The following is a 21,040-nucleotide window of genomic DNA, read 5'->3' on the forward strand; positions in this document are numbered from 1 at the left end:
AACGACGTAAACGATGCTCAACATAATGTAAACCCGGTGTAAACCTGTTGCAACCGCTGGCTCTTGAACGCGCCCTTGCTGACTGACCGTGCGTCGTGCGTCAGGACCGTGGGCACGCACGTGACGCATGCGCACTGGGGCTGTACGCTGATGCAAGACTTCTGCAGCAGCAGTGTGTGTGGACCTGACCTGATCCGGAGCACTAAAAGCGGCACATCCCAGACTTCAAATCGCAGCAAACATGTCCGGAGACGAGGTAAGCGCTTACAGAGGCCCCGGTGTTCTGTTCTTTTGATTTCGGCTCGTATTCCAGGGATATATGCCCCTGATTCCGGCCAAACCGGAGGAGTTCGGGCCTCTCCTCACCGCGGCTCCTCTCACATGGTTGTAGCGCCGTGGTTGCTAACAGCGGCCCAGCCCGACCACTCATCCGCGGAAATGCGACTGAAGACACTCTATTACGATTGTGTCCGTGTAATATTGTGTTAAAACAAATTGGAACTTTATAAATTTGGTCTGACGGAAGCAAAAAATAAATTGAGCCTTGAAAGCTTTGACTCCAGAGAGCTAGAGCTAACGTTAAGTGCTAACAGTTATCTTTATTAGCTTTAGCTGTTACTGCAGCTATTCATTAGCAAAAAGAGCTGTTCTCTGCTTAAATGTATGTCTCCTTGAAAAATGTAACTTATGTTAAAGACGTCATGTTAATAAAAAGCTAGTTTACAACAATATTCAATGTTCTACTTTGGACATGTAGTGTGGAATGTTTTATTTCAGCAGTACTTTTATTCATTTTGGGCTGAAACGACAAGCGTTAATCGATTAATTGTGAACCAATTTAGTAATCGAATTCTAATTGTCGGGTCTATACAAACCCCAAATCTAAACATGTCAGGAGAGGACAGGTTTATGACTTTGTCGAAACAGTAATTGAGTGTCTGCGTCATAAAGCAGACACTATATGACGCAGACATGTTCTTGTTCATGTTCTGTATTCCCATTTATTTTTCCATATCAGGTTTTTTGACGCGTTTCAACCGATTTCAACAAGTTATACCTGTTTTACACAAATTCAAATTTACAGGGGTGCACGGAGCGGTTAGCGCTCTTGCCTCCCAAGAAGGAGATCATGTATTCGATTCCCGGGCCAGACCAACGTCACATGATCTCTGGGTTATCTTGGATTCTCTCCGGGTTCTCCGGCTTCTTCCCACCATCCAAAGACATGCTTACAGTGTTCATTGTAAAGTCGACAGCAGCACAGGAAACAATTTTCTCTATAAATATATTCTATCTGGACATCCTCATTTCATAATATCCGTCTCGGTCAAACTTGTTTTAATTTATATGCACTAGATTAGTGAATTAGCAAATGAATAGTTGGTTGCAGCCCTAGATTCATCCCCAAGGGGCTGCAGAAATAAGAAATAAAGATTAATAAACTAAATTGTATATCAATTTCTCGGTAAAGAGAAAACGCAGTCAATCTTCTTATCAGCTAGTGATAAAAGTTGTGAAGTTAAAAGTTGACGTAAAATGTAAAAAAAAAAAATTGTCATACTAAATTTGGTGATACAGTATTGATATTGTGGGTTGCTGACTGTATGAATATATTGCCTTCATTTATACGTTTCTAAATTATTTAGTTTAGTCCAAATCCTGTTGTTAAAATGTAATTTTGTCTTAAAAAGAGAATAGAATATCATGTGCAATATACTGACAATCGCCTGTATTGCAAAATTGTGATGTCTTCATGTGAGCTGTGTATTGTATGAAATCCTGAGGGACCCTGTGCTTCCCAGCCTCACTGAAGGTCACAAACACTCCATGATGAAATGTTTGGGATGGGTTCTGTCTTTTCCTGAGTAAAACCAGCTTTATTTACAAATCAATGTTGCCTCCTTCAGATGATTTTCGATCCAAACATGACCAAGAAGAAGAAGAAGAAGAAGAAGCCTTTCATGCTGGAGGAAGATGGAGGAGATGGTCCGGGCGCAGCAGAAGAAGCCAAAGAGGTGGAAACCAAGGAGGCGGAGCCCGAGGCTGGAGAGGACAAGGAGATTGACTTTGATGACGATGACGGCAGGAAGAAAGGTTTGGACTAACTACATAGACCCTTTAAAAACGCTTTATAGGCCCTTTAAAACGCTCTGGCATCAGAATGTTACCGATCCCGAATGAAGGCGACTGGGGGGCAAAATTAAGTAAAACATGTTCAGTTATTCATTGACATCAGATCTAAATACTGGTGAATTTCAAGTTTTGCGGAAGTAAAACTAATGCAACAAGCTTCCAGAAGAATAAAATTATATGGATTTCTAGACTCGTCGTATTTGAGCTTCACAAAAAGTATAGTTCATGTTAAAGTACGTAATGTATCTGTAGAAAATATGAATTATTGTGCGCTCAATGTTTTTGTGAATATACGCCCAGTAAAACCTAAAAATCAGGATTTTCTTTCTTAAAATAAAATTGTACTTTCAGAAGTTTAGGGTGTTCACAGGCTTTGAAAGGGTGTCTTGCCATTGTCAGAAAACAAAGTTGACAAAGTAAGATGTGCTGTGGCGATATGATGCAACAGAGAACAATACGTTGTTATGATAAAAATGTAGACGAGGGAAAAAAGCTAGATTAAAGAATGAAATCTTATCCACGGAGGAAATTAGTTTTAAACGAGCAATGACATGAATATAACAATAACAGTGAATTGTTATATCAACGATTTTGTGCAGAAACTTCCAGCTACCAAGTTTGAACGTTTTTGTTTTGTTTTTACACTAACATCAGCCTTAAAGGAGGAACAGGAAATGCCCAACCAAAGAATGTATTTATTGCGCTTGTGTCTATGTAAATGATGACTCAAAACCACAAGAAATTACTTTTTGAGAACTGCGAAATATTGTTGTCTTGGGGTTCCAACAATGTTTCTGAAATTACAACACAAACGCTGCATGACAATGGGACATGTGTAACTGCCTCTAAAACTGTTGTATTCTTCTGTAGAAACCTCAGATGATTTGAACGACCTAAACTTCTTCAATCAAAAGAAAAAGAAGAAGAAGCCGAAAAAAGTCTTTGAGAATGAGGTGGAAGAGGGAATGAAGGTGAGGACATTTTTGAACCATCTTTTCCATCGGTTTCTGTATTTAACCGTAGTCTGTCTTCCCTCACAAGGAGCTGAAAATCGAAGGGGAGCAGACCGAGGCCTTGGAAGAGGACAATTTGGACCTCATGCTTCCCGCCAAGAAAAAGAAGCAGAGGAAAGTAGAATTTGACGAAGGGGAATTGGAGAAGGATGACGGTAAGATGAGCTCACTGCAAAATCCTGTTGTTGTAGTGGCATTTTGTGAAAGTGTTTGCGACCCGTTTCAGCCCTGGAGGACGACGACGGCAAGAACAACGACGGCATCTCCTTCAGCTCGTCCACTGGACCGGCCTGGGCTGGCACCGAGCGGGATTACACCTACGACGAGGTACAACTGCACTTTACCTCAAACAGAATTATTTCGTGACTGTTTTGTCCCTTGCTTGCTTAAAGAAGGGAAACGCGTCCCTCCATTGGTCTAATGTCTGTGTTTTCTGTCTGTTGCTGTTTTTAATTCTTGTAACAATAACAGTAATTTTTTTATATCTACTATTGTTGCTTTTTTGTAATAGAGTCAAATAAAAAGTTTCAAGTTTCTCTTTCTCTTCACAGCTTTTAAATAGAGTCTTCAACATCATGAGAGAGAAGAATCCCGACATGGTGGCAGGGGAGAAGAGGAAGTTTGTAATGAAGCCTCCTCAGGTCGTCAGAGTTGGAACCAAGAAAACCTCCTTCGTCAACTTCACAGATATCTGCAAATTGTACGTTTTCTCCTTCTCCACGCTCCAGTCCATTCACTGAGAGTGCCATTGAATTGCTTTTGTCTCCTTTTCCAGGTTGCATCGTCAGCCCAAACATCTCCTCGCGTTTCTTTTGGCTGAGCTGGGTACAAGGTAAGGAGCCGTTTGTGCCGACACAAACAGTAAGCCCTGGTTTTATGATAATTTTAAGGGATTAATATCACGTGTGTTTCTCTCTCCAACAGTGGCTCCATAGACGGAAACAACCAGCTCGTGATCAAAGGCAGATTTCAACAGAAACAGATTGAAAATGTGTTGAGAAGATATATTAGTAAGTATTCTGATGGAACTAATGTGATCACAATGTACTCGGAGGTCACAATTTACATAATACAGTCTGTATTTTACCGTGACACGTTTTGGCAGATAGCAGCCCAAACATGTTAAGGTGAATACTCACAAAAAGTTGTTTGACTAAAAGAAATAAGATGTATAAAACATTGAAAAGAGATAATTGACCAAATTTACGGCACTCGACAAAGTTTGACATTTCCTGAACATTTTTAGAAAGATTTTTGGCTTTATCCGAACAAGACCAAAAGGTTTTATAAAGAAAGTATCTTTGTGTATTATCTCGTATTAAACAGTTAATTGTCCAAAACCTTGGAAAAAAACATCTTTTTAATTATCATTGTGGTGTCAAAATCGGTATTGAGAATGACGTTGATTCTTTCGTATCGAGTTAGAAATGTTAGTATCGTGTCAACTCTAGCCTGCAAATGAATCAAGCTAATTAGATTTATCACCCAGTTATCTTTATTTAGTTCACACATTGATTGATATAGTTGTGTTTTTCCCCCGCTCACGTCAAACCTTCTCCCCACAGAGGAGTATGTGACGTGTCACACCTGTCGCTCGCCAGAGACCATCCTGCAGAAGGACACTCGCCTCTACTTCCTCCAGTGCGAGACGTGCCACTCCCGCTGCTCCGTCGCCAGCATCAAAACCGGCTTCCAGGCCGTCACTGGCAAAAGGGCACAGCTCCGGGCCAAAGCCACCTAAAAAGCCTGTTGAGCTGGCTACAAGGACTCTCTGTATGGAACTGTGGGGGTTTATCTGGTGTTTGGGGCCTCACCAGACGGGAGTGAGAGAGGATCTGAGGCGCTAACACACACACGTTGGTTGGATGCATTTGTTTTTATGAACCCTGCACCACTTAGTTTTTTTTTTCATTTTGCTGTGAATCTTCGCCTGCAAAAGTTCACATAAACATGGCTTGAATCTTCTCATTCTTTCTTCAAAATGTTGTTAAAAATACATTAATTTCATTTTACATGCAAAATCGACTGTTCAGAGCTTTTAACCTTACAGTGGTATTGGTACATCTTGTATGTGCCCAAAGTGGTTTTTCGATTGATTCCTGCAGTCTTTAGAGAACAATTTCTATCTTTCCCCTCGGATGAGCAGACAAATGGGGGCTACTCAACTGGATGAGTCGCCAGTCCCTGACCGGCGCACGCCTCTGCCTCGGATTACACCCCCCAACATCTACACGCAAGGTTACATCACGTGTTGGGCGGGCGAGGCGGAACGCTCTTTGCGAGGGTGCGGTCGAATCTCAAACTAAGGCATTTACATTTCCGGGTTTGTGAGCGGGGTCCAAGATATGGGTGATATTTTATAACTACTATGTTATGGGTGTTGCACAACACTTAAATATACCACGGGTTAGGGTGTGTCCAAACCTTTTTTTTTACCGAGGGCCGCATTTTGAAACTTTGAAACAACCCGCCAATGTCTAATTTGTCAAATGATGAAGTGAATCATTTGAAATGTAGCATTTGTCATAGTTTCGATGAGCCTCCACACCTTTTAAGACTTGGAACATAAACATCAAATTGCTTGAATATTTCAAATTTTAGAGTAAAAAGTACTGCTTTTCTTTAGTCTGGACCAATTAAGCAGGATGCCAGCGGGCCTACAAAATGGGTCTGAGGGCTGGATTTGGCCCCTGGTCTGCAGTTTGGACATACCTGTAGGGTAGACTATGAAATGGGGGAAAACGGCATAATATAAGATCTTTTAAATAAAGGAATTCTTTTACATGGCTCTTTAAATTTGCTTCTTTAAAATGTACACAATGGACCATGTAGTTTGAGTCTACGGACTAACTGGGATAGAAAAGCTGTTTTTCATAATTTTACAGTACAATTATCAAAAATCTTAAGCTCATATTTGACTTCTGAGCAGGCAATTTGGTTCTATGGCCACTTTCTCATAAAGAATACATCTATAGGATTTAAAAGCAGACCATAAGACTGAACTTGTTTCGTGTGAAGGGAAATTATAAGATCCGGCTGAAGTTCTTTTGAAATGAGATTTTTCCAGAAATAAAATATTAAAATTCCATTTTTGTCTCTGTGGTTAAAGTTAACGGTTAAGCATTTGAGAACAGTTTGTAAACATGTATTAAGTGTTTTTACTGCTCAACCCAATAACAGATTATGCCCAAAAACAAGATATTGCCCCCACAGGTAATATCTTGTTTTTAAATGAAAGATTCAGATTTTGATGAAATGCTAAAATTCAATATGGTTTTTTAAAAGGGATTTACCATGGGCGAAATAAACAAAAGTTAGCTTTGCTCCCCACAGTAATAAGATAATCCTTTATTGTCCACACATGGGAAATTTCATTGTTGCAACACAGGTAGATGCAGAGGAAAAGAACAGATCACTTATAGGAAGATTAAAAAACACTCAAAAACTATAGACAAAACCTCCCATTTCCGAACAAGGGATGGAGGGAAAAATAATAAAGATAAAATAAATAAATACCATTGCATGTGATCACAACAGTAATTGCACATGAATTGCACATGAATCACGACAGTAATTGCACATGAATATGACAGTATTGCAAGTTTTCAGGACTAACAGTGTTTGTTATAAAGTCTGACAGCAGCAGGAAGGAAAGACCTACGAAACCTCTCCTTCACACAGCGAGGGTGGATCAGTCTGAAGCTGCTCTCCAGAGCGGACAGAGTGTCCTGCAGGGGGCGACACTCATGGTCAAGCATAGATGTAAATCTAGCCAGGACCCTCCTGTCCCCCACCTCCTGCACCGAGTCCAGAGCACAGCCCAGGACGGAGCTGGACTTCTTGATGACTTTGTCCAGCTTCTTCCTCTCCCTCTCTGCGATGCTGCTGCTCCAGCAGGCCACACCATACAGGAGGGCTGATGCCACCACAGAGTCGTAGAAGGTCTTCAGGAGTGGCCCTGTCACTCCAAAAGACCTGAGTCTCCTCAGGAGGTAGAGCCGACTCTGGCTCTTCCTGTACAGTGCGTCTGTGTTATGAGTCCAGTCCAGTTTGTGGTTCAGATGAACACCCAGGTACTTGTATGAGTCCACTCTCTCAATGTCCCGTCCCTGGATGTTCACTGGTGAGGGGGCAGTGGGGTGGCGTCTGCGGAAGTCCACCACCATCTCCTTGGTCTTCCCCGCGTTGATGAGGTGGTTCCGCTGACACCAGTCCACAAAGTCCTGCGCCAGTCCTCTGTACTCCGCGTCATCATCGTCCGTGATGAGTCCGATGATGGCAGAGTCGTCAGAGAACTTCTGCAGGACACAGCTGTCCGTGTCATGTCTGAAGTCTGCAGTGTAAAGGGTGAAGAGAAAGGGCGCGAGGACAGTGCCCTGGGGCGCCCCCACACTGCAGGTCCGAGTGTCAGACACACAGTCCCGGGCTCTCACAATCCGGGGTCGGCCCGTGAGGTAGTCCAGGATCCACTCTGCCAGGTCATACTCCACACCAGCCGTCTCCAGCTTGTCCCTCAGGAGCAGCGGCTGATGGTGTTGAAGGCGCTGGAAAGATCGAAGAACAGGATCCTCACAGAGCTGCCAGGCTTCTTCAGGTGAGAGAGAGAGCGGTGCAGCAGGGAGATGACGGCGTCCTCCACTCCGATGCCAGGCCGATATGCAAACCGCAGCGGGTCCATGGCTGAGCTCACAGTGGAGAGGAGGTGGTCCAGGACCAGCCACTCCTGTGTCGCCCTCTGCAGGACACTCTGTCCGCTCTGGAGAGCAGTTTCAGTGTGAGACTGATCCACCCTCGCTGTGTGAAGAAGTTTCGCAGGTCTTTCCTTCCAGCTGCTGTCAGACTTTACAACAAACACTGTTAGTCCTGAACATGTGTCATTCATCTTCATAATCATGTGCAATACTAAGACATAATGTCAATCATCTTGGTGCCACGTTCTCTGTCCATAAGAGTGTCACTTTTGTTATTATTATATAGTATAGGAGCTTTTTTATAAGAGCTTTTCTATAAGAGTTTTTTACAAGTTATCTGTTTTTTATTATTTACTTCTGTACCTACTTTGTGTTGCAACATTGGAATTGCCCCATTGTGGGACAAATAAAAGCTTATCTTATCTTAAAATGAACCCCAAACAGGCTGAAATATTTGGTTGTGTTTCTCTTCATTCTCTTCTCAGCTGTTAAATAGAATCTTCAACAACATGAGACAGACAAAGTTTTTGATTAGGCGTCAGGTCTTCCGAGTTGAAAGAAATAAATCCTTTGTCGTCAAAGTTTTCTCCTCCTCAACGCTCCAGTCCATTCACTGAGAGTGCCATTAAACTGTGTTTGTTTCCTTTTCCAGGTTACATTGTGAGCCTAAACATGTCTCTTTTCTGTCGGCTGAGCTGGGTACGAGGTAAGGATCCGTTTGTACCGACACACACAGTAAGCCCTGGTTCTATGATCATTTTATTACGTGCCTTTTCTCTCTCTCCTTCATCAGTGTCTTCATAGACAGAAATGATCAGCTAGTGATCAAAGGCAGATTTCCACAGAAAGTGATAGAAGATGAAATGAAAAAATATATTGGTAAGTATTCTGATGGAACTAATGTGATCACAGTGTACTCAGAGGTCACAATTTACATAATATAGGCATTATATATTTCATATCTTTTTAGGTTTATTGATTGATAGACTGTTGTGTTTTCCCCCGCTCACGTCAAACCTTCTCCCCAAAGAGAAGTATGTGCTGTGTCATTCCTGTGGCTCGCCCTTGACCAGCCTGCAGAAGGACTCTACTCGCCTCTACTTCCTCCAGTGCGAGACGTGCTACTCCTGCTGCTCCGTCGCCAGTATCAAAACTAAAGCCACCTAAAAGACCAGAGGCTTCCGGACCCCTGCTTCACTTCAGACGGGACAGCAGCCATGGAGAGGCCCGTGGAGTTCTTAAATTGAATTTGACATGTTTTTACAAGTTTTTTAAATTGAATAAAAAAAAAAATCCAAGTTCTTAAATTGAATATTACATATTTTTACAAGGGTGCAGAGAGATCTGGGCGGCAGTCGACGGCAGGGGCCTCCACGACCAGATCTCCGGACACAGAGGCTAACTCTGGAGACATGGAATGTCACCTCGCTGGGGGGGAATGAGCCTGAGCTTGTGCGGAAGGCCGGGCGGAAGGTTGAGCGATATCGACTAGATATAGTCGGCCTCACCTCCATGCACAGTTCGGGCTCTGGAACCCATCTCCTCGAGAAGGGCTGGACGCTCCACTTCTCTGGTGTTGCCCGCGGGGAGAGGCGGCAGGCTGGTGTGGGCTTGCTTTTAGCCCCTCAGCTCAGCCGCCACGTGTTGGAGTTTACCCCGGTGGACGAGAGGGTCGTGTCCCTTCGCCTTCGGGTGGGGGACAGGTCTCTCACTGTTGTGTCGGCAGCAGTGCAAAGTACCCGGCTTTCTTGGAGTCCTTGGGAGGGGTACTGGACAGTGCACTGACCGGGTACTCCGTTTTTCTACTGGGGGACTTCAACGCCCACGTGGGCAATGACAGTGACACCTGGAGAGGGGTGATCGGGAAGAACGGCTTCCCCGATCTGAACCCGAGCGGTGTTCAGTTATTGGACTTCTGTGCTAGCCACGGATTGTCCATAACGAACACCATGTTCAAGCACAAGGGTGTCCATCAGTGCACATGGCACCAGGACACCCTAGGCCGGAGGTCAATGATCGACTTTGTTGTCGTGTCATCAGACCTCCGGCCGCGTGTCTTGGACACTCGGGTGAAGAGAGGGGCAGAGTTGTCAACTGATCACCACCTGGTGGTGAGTTGGATCCGCTGGCGGAGGAGGAAGCCGGACAGACTTGGCAGACCCAAACGCATTGTGAGGGTCTGTTGGGAACGTCTTGCGGAGCCCTCTGTCAGTAGGGTATTCAACTCGCACCTCCGGGAGAGCTTCTCCCATATCCCGGGGGAGGCTGGGGACATTGAGTTTCTTAAATATCAATTTGTATTTTTCTTTTACTGGGCTCTTTAAGTGTACTTCTTTAAAATGTATAGAATGGATCAGATTAACTGGAACAGAAAAGCTGTTGTAACATTGATGGAAGTTTTTCATATTTTTACTGTACAATTATCAAATATCTTTAGCTCTTATTGTTGTTGTTGTTATTGTTATGGCTCTTATTCAAAAGGTACATTTAACGCCATCTACTTTATTCTTTAGACTTCATTCTTTCGTTCCTGGTTGTTTTTTTAGAACCAGAAAGTGCATTCTATAATACAATAATAACCATGAATAACCCGGAAACCCCTCTAGAGTCTCGTCTCTGATTGGTGGATTGCCTCTGCGCCAGGGCTCGTTAAGCTTCCGTTGTTCTTTCTCGGAGTTGGACTTGTGCTGCAGCGTTCGGCGTGAGTCCAGGCCGCCATCATCCACACCGCATCCATTTCCGACCCGAAACATGCCTCGAGTCTACGTCGGCCGACTGAGCTACCAAGTCCGCGAGAAGGACATCCAGAGGTTTTTCAGCGGGTATGGAAAGCTCATGGAGATCGACCTGAAAAATGGGTAAGTTGGGCAACACGCCGTGACTGACTTAGCGTTAGCTTGTTAGCTTCTGCAACGCGAATTCATTCTTGAATGTTCTAATGCTAAGTGGGTATTGGTGTTAAATAATCCGTCATGTGCATGTTTAAAAACGTAACAAAAGTCATATATAGGTTGCATCACACGTCTGGTGTGTTGGACTATTAATTAGTACGAGTTAATTCGGTGTCGCATGGCCAACATGGCGGCTTTGTATCTGCTTTGGAGTTTGTACCGACCACATTTGTAACACTAGCGCAGTGGGGGGGGGGGGGACTTACGTAGCAAACAAACCAAGAATATACTTGCAGCCATAATGGAATTAGAAGACCGGTATTTTTTGTTGATAATCGTGCTAATAAAACTAGTCTTCACGCTACATCACACACGTTGGGTAGCTAACGGGGCCTGGCTAACACATTGGTTAGCCGTCGCACCGTTATCTCGTGTGTGTTTTTAAAAGTAGGGCTGTCGTTGACTAAAGATAGGATCAAGCTTATTCGACTGCACTCGCAAGACTACAGCTGCACACGGGTTCAGTCAAACAACTATTCAAACAGGCAAGATCAGAAAACTTGATATTAAAGGAGACTCATATGGCGTTTGAGGTTACTTTATATTGAACGGGGACAGACCCGGGGTATATGCTGATTTTTTTTTTTTTTTTTTTTTTTTTTTTTTTTTTTTAAATATATATACATATGTATGTGTGTATGTATGCATGCATGCACTATTATTGAGGATATGGAACCAGAACCAGTGTTGGAATTAGCATAGTTCCCATGTTCATAGAAAAGTGGGAACATTGATAATAGGTATATAGGTACCCGTATACAAGTATCGATGATCATTCATTTTTCCCCCTCATTGTAAATCGCAATTGATCTAAACCGTCTTGGTAATAGGATCCAGTGACTTCCTGTTAAAGTCATTTCATGGTTGTTTCAAAATTAAACGTGTTAAACTCCATGACAAATATATGTGCATACAGTGTCCACAAGTAAATTTACGCGCCTACAGACCGCTCTGGGAAAAATGGCAAACAACTCTACGTTTTATTTAATGTCATACGGTCACAGGGACTTTAGATGTACTGTTTTTATCATCATCACTCTTATTTTCATTGTCAATACATCATTTTTAAAGATTGTTTTTTCAACTGAACGAATATGTCATTTGAAATTGTCAACTCTTTTTGGGAAGTTCATGGTTACGCTCAAGTTTACACATTTTCACATGCATTGTTTTTAGCAGTTATAATGGGTATTTGTATCCAAAACATCGAAATGTATTTTTATCATAGACGAGCTAGAATTGTGGCACAGTTTTCACAAATTTGGATAACTTGTTTTCCGAATATACTTTTTGTTACAAAAAGGTCAAAAGCACCACAAGGCCAATTCCTAGAGATCTGAAACTTTACACAGTTGTTGTCAACAATATGAACATGTACAGTAAATAGCATAATTACACAATGAAGTATGTCTTGCAAATTTACAAATTGACAATATTCATGTTTTGTTTTAAATGTTTGAAAGGCTTCTGTAGTGTAAGTTCAATTGACAGTGTTTTTATGCACATCTGCAGAAACTAGAAAGCCTAAGCTTTCTAATGATGCATCACACTAGATACTGTGCACAGGGCAAAATGTTTGTAAAGGGTTAATATCAACGTTGTGGTTTTTAGCCATGGTAAGATGTTTTTTTTTTATGCCGGAGTTGCATCTCTGCAACTAGAAATTACAACATTAATTGGTGTTTGTTAACAATTTACCATAGTAGAAGATACAGTTGTAACTTGCCATAATTCCCATACCACATGAAGGCAGCATTAAGCGGCGTTCACACCGCTGTGACAAAGTAATCAGTTTACATTCAGTATATGTGGGCGTCAGGTGTGAATTTGGACGCCGCAGTCTGAACGCAGCTCTAGGGGGTGGGATAGATAAGGGGACCTTTTTCGTAGGGTGATGTTGATTTTTGAATGTCCCTTTTTAAACTCTCAATTAACTCTCAAACCTTCAGCTTGCTCACGCCATGCAGTCTTTTCTGTTGTAACATTTCTCATCTGAATAGAAGAGAAGGTCAACATGTGCAAATTGAACTAAATGCACTGTTATTTACCATAATCTGTGTTTGTTTGTTTGCAGGTATGGGTTTGTGGAGTTTGAAGACAATCGTGACGCAGATGATGCGGTGTACGAGCTGAATGGGAAGGAGCTGTGTGGGGAGCGGGTGATTGTGGAGCACGCCCGCGGACCGCGCAGAGATCGAGATGGCTACGGTGGGGGTTCATGGGGTGGTGGGCGCAGTAAGTGCGGTTCTTTACATGTTCCTCTCTAGTCCCCTTACCCCTGGGGTGAGGTGTCAATGTGGACTGCATATGCTGTAGAGTGATTCTGTGAAGCAAACCTTTTTCAACAATGAATCGTACGAGAAAGTCTGTATAGTTTGTGGTAGTTCACATCCAATACCTAATGTGACGTATGTAAGAATACATCTTAGAGGCCAAAGTTTTAGATTTACTCTTCCATTCCAGACAAAACTTTTTTTTTTTACTATTATAATTAGCATTTTTCATTTTTTTTTTTTAAGTGGGTTTTCCATTGTTTTAATTCATTCACATTTAAATGACTCCACCATTTTTGAAATTGTCCACACGTTTTCCCAAAATATTGCTAGAGCAGCGTTGGTGTTAGATCACTAGACTACCTGTTGTTGTGGTATGTGTTACTTTTACTGGTCTATATTTTCAACATTAACAAAGTCCTTGATGTTTCAATTTGAAAGAGTCCAGTTGCGGGCTGAGGCTGAGTCCATTGAGGCTAAAGATGACTGGCTAAGATGACTGCCTGTCCCGTTTGGCCTTGGCTTTCACCTTACAATGTGTGTGTGACCTTTGCCCCCCCTTGATCCTTGGCTGACCTAACCGGAAGCCATGATGACATCAGCCTTTTGCCAATAGTCCAGGGGCGATGGTGAGGATTGCCATTGGTTTCTATATTGACATCAAACATAAGTGGAGCGGCTCTTTTTAAAAAGAAAAGAAAGAAAAAAGACAACTTGCAATCCAGATAATTGTTGTAAGTGAAAATTGTAGTATGTGCAGCCTAGAATTTCTGATTGGGCAGCATTTAAAAACTTTCCAAACTGTTGTGGATGCCCCCTTTCTGTTTGTGTTCCAGGATTCAGCAATCTTGAAAGAACATCACTGCCCATTTGTTTACGTGGATTTCTAAAGGCAAGCTTTGAATGGCCAGAAACAGATGCAGTGGTGTTCTTTATAGCAGAAGCCCAATAAATAATACTGAATTAAACTTAAAGCCTCTGGCAATGATACATATTTTACCCAAAGCTCTGTTTGAAAACGGGACTCTAAGTGATCTCGGTGTGGTTCCTTGTTGGTTTTAGTGGGCAGGTGTTCATATGATCCACTTGATTTGTACATCCAGTCATTTTCTTTTTGTAACTTGCTGTTGTTTTTTGTTAAAGGTAGTGGTGGTGGTGGTGGTGGTGGTGGAGGAGGTGGTAGTGGTGGTGGAGGAGCAGGATACAGCAGCAGCAGGAGTCGCACTGGCAGGGACAAGTATGGGCCCCCGGTCCGTACCGAGTACCGCCTCGTTGTGGAAAACCTGTCCAGTCGCTGTAGCTGGCAAGACCTAAAGGCAAGTGGATTAAACTGCATATTACGGACCAGGGCTGGGAGTCACGGGGCCCCTCACGATAATATCATGATTTTTGCGACGCATGCGATAATCAATATATTGCTCATGATATTCTACAATATATCGCGAATTTAATTTTTTTATTTTTTACGAACCCATTATATTTGAAAACGTTTTTCTTTGTTAAACCTTGACCTGCACAAACTGTAAAAAAAAAGCACCAATTTTAACAAGGAAAATGGTCAAATATTTTGCGTAAACAATTGTCTTTTCTATAAACGAGCAACGAAATTGTAGCAGTCAGGAAATTATACCAAAAACTACTCATGGTGATATCAATACAGCAGCCCGCGATATTGATATTTTGGCGCACCCCTATTACGGACACATTTTTCTACTTTGGTCTGAAGTCTGTTTTTGTCCAGGACTTTATGCGACAGGCTGGAGAGGTGACTTATGCAGATGCCCACAAGGAACGCACCAATGAGGGAGTGATCGAGTTCAGAAGTCACTCAGACATGAAGAGGGCTCTGGACAAACTGGATGGCACGGACATCAACGGCAGGAAGATCCGCCTGGTGGAGGACCGTCCCAAGAGGAAAAGGTCGTACTCTGGCAGCCGCTCCAGGTGGGTCCTTCTCACACTCTGCGACTTAAGACTGCTGCCGAGTGCTGCTTTTATTTATTTGTCGTTGTTTTGACTCGTCTGACTTGTCTTCAGATCTCGCAGTCGTCGCCGCTCTCGCAGCAGGAGCCGCTCAAGATCCAGGAGCCGCTCCAGGTCTCGCTCAAGGTAAAGTCCTAATGGACACAGACTTGCACCTCATACTATTGTGAGCCTTCAAAAAGGTTGGAGAAGGATTATAGATGCAGTCTGCAGCGTGCCTTTAGGGGGCGTGCTCTGGTGTGGTGGGGGAAACTCTGTAGGAAACTAGAACTTTTCACTCTTAAGAAGTTTCCTGGCAAATGATGTGTATTTTCAGCACAACTAATTCAAGTAGTCAGAAGTGAGTCTTGATGTAGGTTCTTGACCTGGTATTACTTCAGAAAAATAAACAGATTTCTCTGTAGATTTAAAAACACAGCGGGAGTCGCTAGCATAGCATTTGCCTGAAGCTGCTGTTGGTCTTCTAGGGTTTTTTAAAATTTGGGCTGTTCAGCCACTGACTCGTCTGTGTCTTTGTTTTTATTTGGCTCAATGTCTGTACTAAAGTCTGTTTGAAGCTCTTCTACATTTGAACAAATGGATTGCCAACTGTATCTATTCAACCAAAATATCTGTATATTATTTAAAAACATGTGGTCTGTTTGGCTTTTCTGACTAATTGTATTAAAATATCTTTTTTTCAGATCTCGTTCCCGCAGCAACAAGAGACGCCGCCATTCTCGCTCTAAATCTGGTGGGAAGTCCCGTTCCAAGTCTGCAGGAAGTAAATCTCGCTCCCGCAGGTCCAGGTCTCGTTCCAACAAGTCCCGGTCCGGGTCGCGTAAGTCTAGGTCTGGTTCAGGCGAGCGCAAGTCCAAGTCTCGCTCCAAGAGCCGCTCCAAGGTCAAGTCTGAGCGAGACTCACGCAGCAGGTCCAAGGAGCCTTCAGGAGACAAGAAGTCCCGCAGTCGCTCTGCTTCTCCGATGGAGAATGGTAACGGAGACCACGCGAAGTCCACCTCCCGCTCCCCGTCACCTCAGGAGGCCGAGCGCAGATCCAAGTCCAGAGAGAAGCGCTCTGCTTCACGCTCCAAGTCCAGGTCCAGATCTAGGTCCAGATCAGCTTCTAAGGATTAGTTGGGATTTAACTCTTTTGGTTTTTTATGCTGTATATAATGGGCTGTGCGGTTGAACTAGGTATTGCTTCCCAATTCAACAAACTTTGCCTTGAGGGTGCATTTGACAGAATTTGTCATGGCTCTAATCCATTACATCTGAAATCCTTGTTTTGCTTTCCTAGAGCTTTGCCGCACATGTGCACATTTTCCATCTGGCCTGTCAGGCAAGTGTAATGACGTTACCGAGTGCCCCCTTGCTAACCACTTAAAGTCTAGGTTTCCTTCGCTAAACAGTGTTTTGTACTTCCGATTTGAACGACCTCACACGATTGTTGGGCTCAAATACCCTTAGCCCTTTTTATCTTTGTAGATTGTGTTACGCAGCTAAATGCCTTTTTTTGCTTTTATATTTCAATGAGCTTTGCAATATTCGATAAACTTTGCTTCTCATCTATTGCTCAGATGTAACGGCAGGTCTTGATTAAAATTACCATGTCCTTTTAATTTAGCCATGCCAGTGTAGCTGCATTCATCCTGGGATTACCTAAAACAGGCTTTCACTTCATCTGTGGAATATGTTTTTCATGCGTACATGTCCCATCTCACCGGACATTTTTTTCATTGTATGTTTAAATAAAAAGTCTAAAAGGAAATTGCTGTCTTTTGTGTGACTTGCTTACATATTAACCGCAGTATTGACGTGACCTATATCCAGCTAATTATATAAAAACTCAGCAGCATTTAAGTCTTAGTAAATGTGTATTCATGAGTCACTTATTTTAGTACGCCCAAAAGTAGTAAATCACTCGTAGAATCAAAGGTAAATGTACAATAAATGTGTGTTTACCGCTTTTTGATGGGGACTGTACAATAACGGCGTTGGTGCACGGCTGGTCCGCGCATGCGCAGTGGGAGCTCCGGAGCCGCAGGAGATCAGAGATGGTAAGCCCAAAATTCAGTCCCAAAAACCTGCTCGAAATGCGATTGATTTTCTCATTCATCATCTCGAAGAAGGGTGTGCGATTTAAAGAAGCTCGTGCGCGAAGCCGCCGTCCAAGCAGACAGTGAATTATCTGTCGTTAACACCTCTTTATCGACGCTGTGATGATAAAATACTAAAGCTTTTTCACGTTAAAATACATAGCATTGATCATGGCAATTGTCCCGACTGTCATTAGCTCCGCTCCGTAAATGTCTGTGTAATTAATCCGATAAAAGACGCCGCTTTTTAGAGACGTGAAGCGGGCGTGTGACAGGGAACATTTATCTAGGGGGGAAAAAAAAAGAGAATTTACACATTTTGTTGTCTCAACGTTGTCACATCTTCCGCCATTTTAACCGAATTTCCTTTCTTTAGGATAAATATTGGAGCTTCACCGTGTTTTGTGTTTGCAGGCGCTGTTAAAGTCATTCAGGGTCATGCTTATTAACATTTAATGGCTTTCACTAGACATAAATGAGGGAAAACGTGTTTATTGCATCTGGTTTTCAAAATGAATTGTTTTTCTCATGTGTTTACTCATTTACATTTGTGTAAACTGACTGGGATATCACATTTAGACTTATTATTTCACATTACAAACCACGATTGAATGTAAACAAATGTCCACTAACTCGATAAGTCAAGTCCAACTGTGAATGACCTTGTTACCAATGATTTGCTGCTTTTATTTCATTATTATGATCAATTTCTTATTTACAATGTTGGCCTTAAGTGCAAGAGAGGGACAGAACTGTGTTATTCTTTCTCCCCATGACTTTTTAAACGTTTTCTTCCTCCAAAATTCGACTCAGCGGTGCACAAAAAGGCCTATGTACACTGTTCTTTAGAATGTTCTTTATTTTCAACAAAGACGTGTGTAGAATGAGTCCCTTGTGTCCTAGACTGTTATAAAAGACAAGAAGTATATGGTCTTTACTAAAACCACACCGTTATGCTAAAAAGACGTTAAATGCTTTAATCCAAAGTGTGTATTTCAGTAAACGGCTACACAAATGCCTCATCCGTCATTTATGCTCCAGGACAAGATGCCACAGATCAAAATAAATAATTTTATTACTATTCACTTTACTGCGAAATTCTGCTTTGAACTTGAACTTGCACCGGTTTGATGTCCTGCGGTGTGGTGGCTGTATATGCTGAGGAAAGGACTATTCAAATTGTTACAAATGTCCCTTAGAATGAGAAACGTTACATAATTATTTAACTAAAACCGTAGACTTATGTGAGTTTAGCTTCTTCATTGTGTTGAAATGTTATTTAAATCACAAGCGGCACACACAAAATGATGTAATGCTACCTTTTTCTGCAAAGTAAGAACAAAAGTATATGGACAGTTGTTGTTGTTGTTGTTGTTTTTTGGACAGTAGGAGACAGAGACAGAGTAACAAACACAAAAACATGATGAAAATTGTGCATAAAACAACAACGGTATTGTCAAAAGACTGGACCACAAACACGAGACAAACTAAATCATGTCTTAATATTTGTGCTACTTACAGGCTGAACATCTGGTTTGTCCTTAACCAGTCCACGTGTGTTTGTCAGCGCTCCGGAGTGAGGGACAGTGACGTGGACATGAGTGCCAAAGTGAACGCAGAGGCTCCTCCAAAAGAGCCCGAGCACTCCCCTCTGGACCCGCCTCTTCCTCCTCCGGGCACCTCCTCCTCCTCTACCTCGTCCTCCTCCTGCGCTGAAACCATCCTGCTCTGTGGCACTGACACTGTGGCCAAAAGCAAGCCCAGAGCCCCGCCCCACACCACCACCCTGCCCCACACCACCACCCTGCTCCTCCCAGGTACCAGCATCCGCAATCAGTTATAGGAGACATATTCTGCTAAATCCACTTTAATGAGCTTTAAATCTAGTTACAGCAGTGTTTCTTCATCATTAGTTTACTCAACGTTGTATTTGGATTGATTCCTGCATGTTTGAGTTAACCATTTATGTCCTCCAACTGAGGTTTCAGTTTTAGTAGTTTTTTTATTTAAGAAAAAAATATTTTTTTATATCGTTTACTCGGAATGTTCCTTTAAGCATATATGGCCTTATAAAGTAAAAATATATACATAAAATATACACAGTTCATACATATATGAGTAGAGTGATGCAGAGATCTGAGTTTTGAAAGTAGAAATATTAATCTGTATGGATTAATATTAATATTAAGTCTGTTTAAAAGAGTAAGTCTTCTCCTTCCGAGCCTCAGAAAATGAGATCAATCGAGATCCTCAGTGCACTAAATCATCATCACTTTGTAAATCCCTCTTCTGCCAGTAGATGGAGATCTAACTCCATTCATGAAGTGGGAAACGCCACACTGTTGTGAAGTTAATATTTGTAGACCAATTGTTTAAGGTCTAAAACATGAGATGAGAAGTTAAGAGCGTATTTAAAGGCCAAAGTTTATATCTGTGTTTTCATGGCCTCCTCCACAGCTCCAGTCCCCAGTCATCAGAAAAGAGATTTGACCCAGGCTGTGACTCTGGGGGACCCGACTAAAGCCACGCCCCCCACCCTCAGAGCACATGTGGGAGGAGCCTGCAGCATCGTCCACGTGCTGGAGTGGAAAGAAGGCATGACCATCCTGCCCAGCGCCAACCTCAAGGTGAGCCAAATGCTCAGGAACTGAACTTAAAGGCGTAATGGACGATTTTTCGAGACTCAGATTTGGGCCAAAAAAAATCGTCCATTCCACCTTTAAAGCATACGTACAAAACAGTCCCAGTCAGTGCTAAGTGTAGACGGGAACATACATTTAGAATACAGAATAATAGATACAAATCATACCTGAAGGTGGTAAGGTGTAAGAGTTCGAAACATCTAAAGTTGTTCATATTGTCACTATTGACCGCCACTTTTTCCTCTTTTTGCCACGGATCATGACTTCAGTTGTCATGGCACTTCCGGTCGAGCGAGAACTCCGTTCACTTAAGTGGAGAACGAGGGAAAAGCCTGGCCACTAAAATATGCTCTAAAGTGGATTTATTTGTGTAAAATGTCCAATGTTCATGTGACTAACGAGTCAACAATGCACCGATTCCATGGACCTGAAAACCACTGTTTAGTCTGAGTAGAAGTTATTTTCTCTGGAGGTCGCAGCTCTGTGTTCACGAATACAACCAGAAGGCAGCGCTCAGACGATACGATTACTCACATTTGTAAGAATAAGTAAAAAGAGTAATGTAGTTTTAACACTCTTCAATCAATCAATCAATCAATCACTAAATTAATCCGATTTATTGGCAGTGATAAAACATTTTCGTTGCGATTAATTGCAGGTCAATAAACATTATAATAAGGCTTTTTTGGTCTGTCAATAGCTTTTCTTTTACCTTTTAGACCTAAATATGTTATAGAATTTACCCAGTGCTTATTTTGACTTATTTTGAATATTTGCTTTGTATCTGGGACCAAATTAAATAAAGACACAGATAAACAATGGGCCTTTTTCATGAAACTGAGCGGCTGGTTCATCTTGCCTTAAAAATGCAGAGCTCCTCTTCCTGCTGCATTCATTCCTTTTGGGGGAAATAGCCGAGTCTCACTATAATAAATCAATAATAAATAAACACAAATCAGAGAGTGAGTTACAGAAGGATAATCACAGGCAGCATGTTAAGACCTTTATGTACCATGTAAATACTTCACCTGGAGAAAGTGCTTTTGTCTCTAAAATAAATGCTAACATGCAATAAATGTAATCAATAATAAACAAATAACACCACAAACTGAACTGACCTGTTTACAAAAACACTCCACTTGTGTTCTACTATGTACTTTTATCAAGTTTGTCTGGTTTATATTTAAGTTCATGTATGTTAGCCTTTAGCTTTGAGACAAAACCACTTAAGCCTACTTTTATAAACACGTAGGTTTCCTCAGGTGACATATTTACA

General features: G+C 42.2%; 3 protein-coding genes across 4 annotated transcripts in view; all 3 read left to right on the top strand.

Annotated features, from left to right (window-relative positions):
• Nucleotides 1-101: 101 nt before the first annotated feature.
• eif2s2 (eukaryotic translation initiation factor 2, subunit 2 beta) lies at nt 102-9,033 on the top strand. Of its 2 annotated transcripts, XM_072448797.1 has the most exons (10): nt 102-256; nt 1,908-2,094; nt 3,004-3,104; nt 3,175-3,301; nt 3,373-3,473; nt 3,698-3,846; nt 3,922-3,978; nt 4,071-4,156; nt 4,712-4,883; nt 9,001-9,033. In XM_072448797.1, exons 1-10 carry the CDS (start codon nt 242-244, stop codon nt 9,002-9,004), a joined length of 999 nt encoding a protein of 332 aa, XP_072304898.1. In that variant the 5' UTR covers nt 102-241; the 3' UTR covers nt 9,005-9,033. The 2 variants fall into 2 exon arrangements, with proteins under 2 accessions (XP_072304898.1, XP_072304897.1); XM_072448796.1 differs by lacking the exon at nt 9,001-9,033 and having other exon boundaries at nt 4,712-6,232.
• Nucleotides 9,034-10,480: 1,447 nt separating this feature from the next.
• On the top strand, nt 10,481-16,794 carry LOC140362650 (serine-arginine protein 55-like). The gene is made up of 6 exons (XM_072448795.1): nt 10,481-10,695; nt 12,863-12,996; nt 14,205-14,377; nt 14,803-15,005; nt 15,099-15,170; nt 15,728-16,794. The coding sequence occupies exons 1-6, from the start codon at nt 10,589-10,591 to the stop codon at nt 16,158-16,160; spliced, it is 1,122 nt and encodes a 373-aa protein (XP_072304896.1). The 5' UTR covers nt 10,481-10,588; the 3' UTR covers nt 16,161-16,794.
• A 252-nt stretch (nt 16,795-17,046) lies between these two features.
• l3mbtl1 (L3MBTL histone methyl-lysine binding protein 1) overlaps nt 17,047-21,040 on the top strand; it is a 29,436-nt gene continuing 25,442 nt past the window's right edge. The window contains exons 1-3 of the mRNA XM_072448809.1: nt 17,047-17,083; nt 18,690-18,939; nt 19,580-19,749. Coding sequence (XP_072304910.1) covers nt 17,081-17,083; nt 18,690-18,939; nt 19,580-19,749 — 423 coding nt within the window. The 5' untranslated portion in view covers nt 17,047-17,080. The remainder of the gene's footprint in view (nt 17,084-18,689; nt 18,940-19,579; nt 19,750-21,040) is intronic.

The sequence above is a fragment of the Eucyclogobius newberryi genome, unplaced genomic scaffold (assembly GCF_026437365.1).
Source record: "Eucyclogobius newberryi isolate DKJ021-1_F unplaced genomic scaffold, fEucNew1.0.hap1 SCAF_17, whole genome shotgun sequence".
In the NCBI taxonomy this organism is placed as follows: domain Eukaryota; kingdom Metazoa; phylum Chordata; class Actinopteri; order Gobiiformes; family Gobiidae; genus Eucyclogobius; species Eucyclogobius newberryi.

What these genes read in the sequence shown, in the direction of transcription:
- eif2s2 (XM_072448797.1), top strand. An exon ending in GGAATTGGAGAAGGATGACG is followed by an intron (nt 3,302 to 3,372) that starts GTAAGATGAGCT and finishes GACCCGTTTCAG; the next exon opens with CCCTGGAGGACGACGACGGC. An exon ending in TTCACAGATATCTGCAAATT is followed by an intron (nt 3,847 to 3,921) that starts GTACGTTTTCTC and finishes CTCCTTTTCCAG; the next exon opens with GTTGCATCGTCAGCCCAAAC.
- LOC140362650 (XM_072448795.1), top strand. Translation starts at nt 10,589, where the DNA reads ATGCCTCGAGTCTACGTCGGCCGACTGAGCTACCAAGTCCGCGAGAAG. An exon ending in TACTCTGGCAGCCGCTCCAG is followed by an intron (nt 15,006 to 15,098) that starts GTGGGTCCTTCT and finishes ACTTGTCTTCAG; the next exon opens with ATCTCGCAGTCGTCGCCGCT. An exon ending in CGCTCCAGGTCTCGCTCAAG is followed by an intron (nt 15,171 to 15,727) that starts GTAAAGTCCTAA and finishes TCTTTTTTTCAG; the next exon opens with ATCTCGTTCCCGCAGCAACA.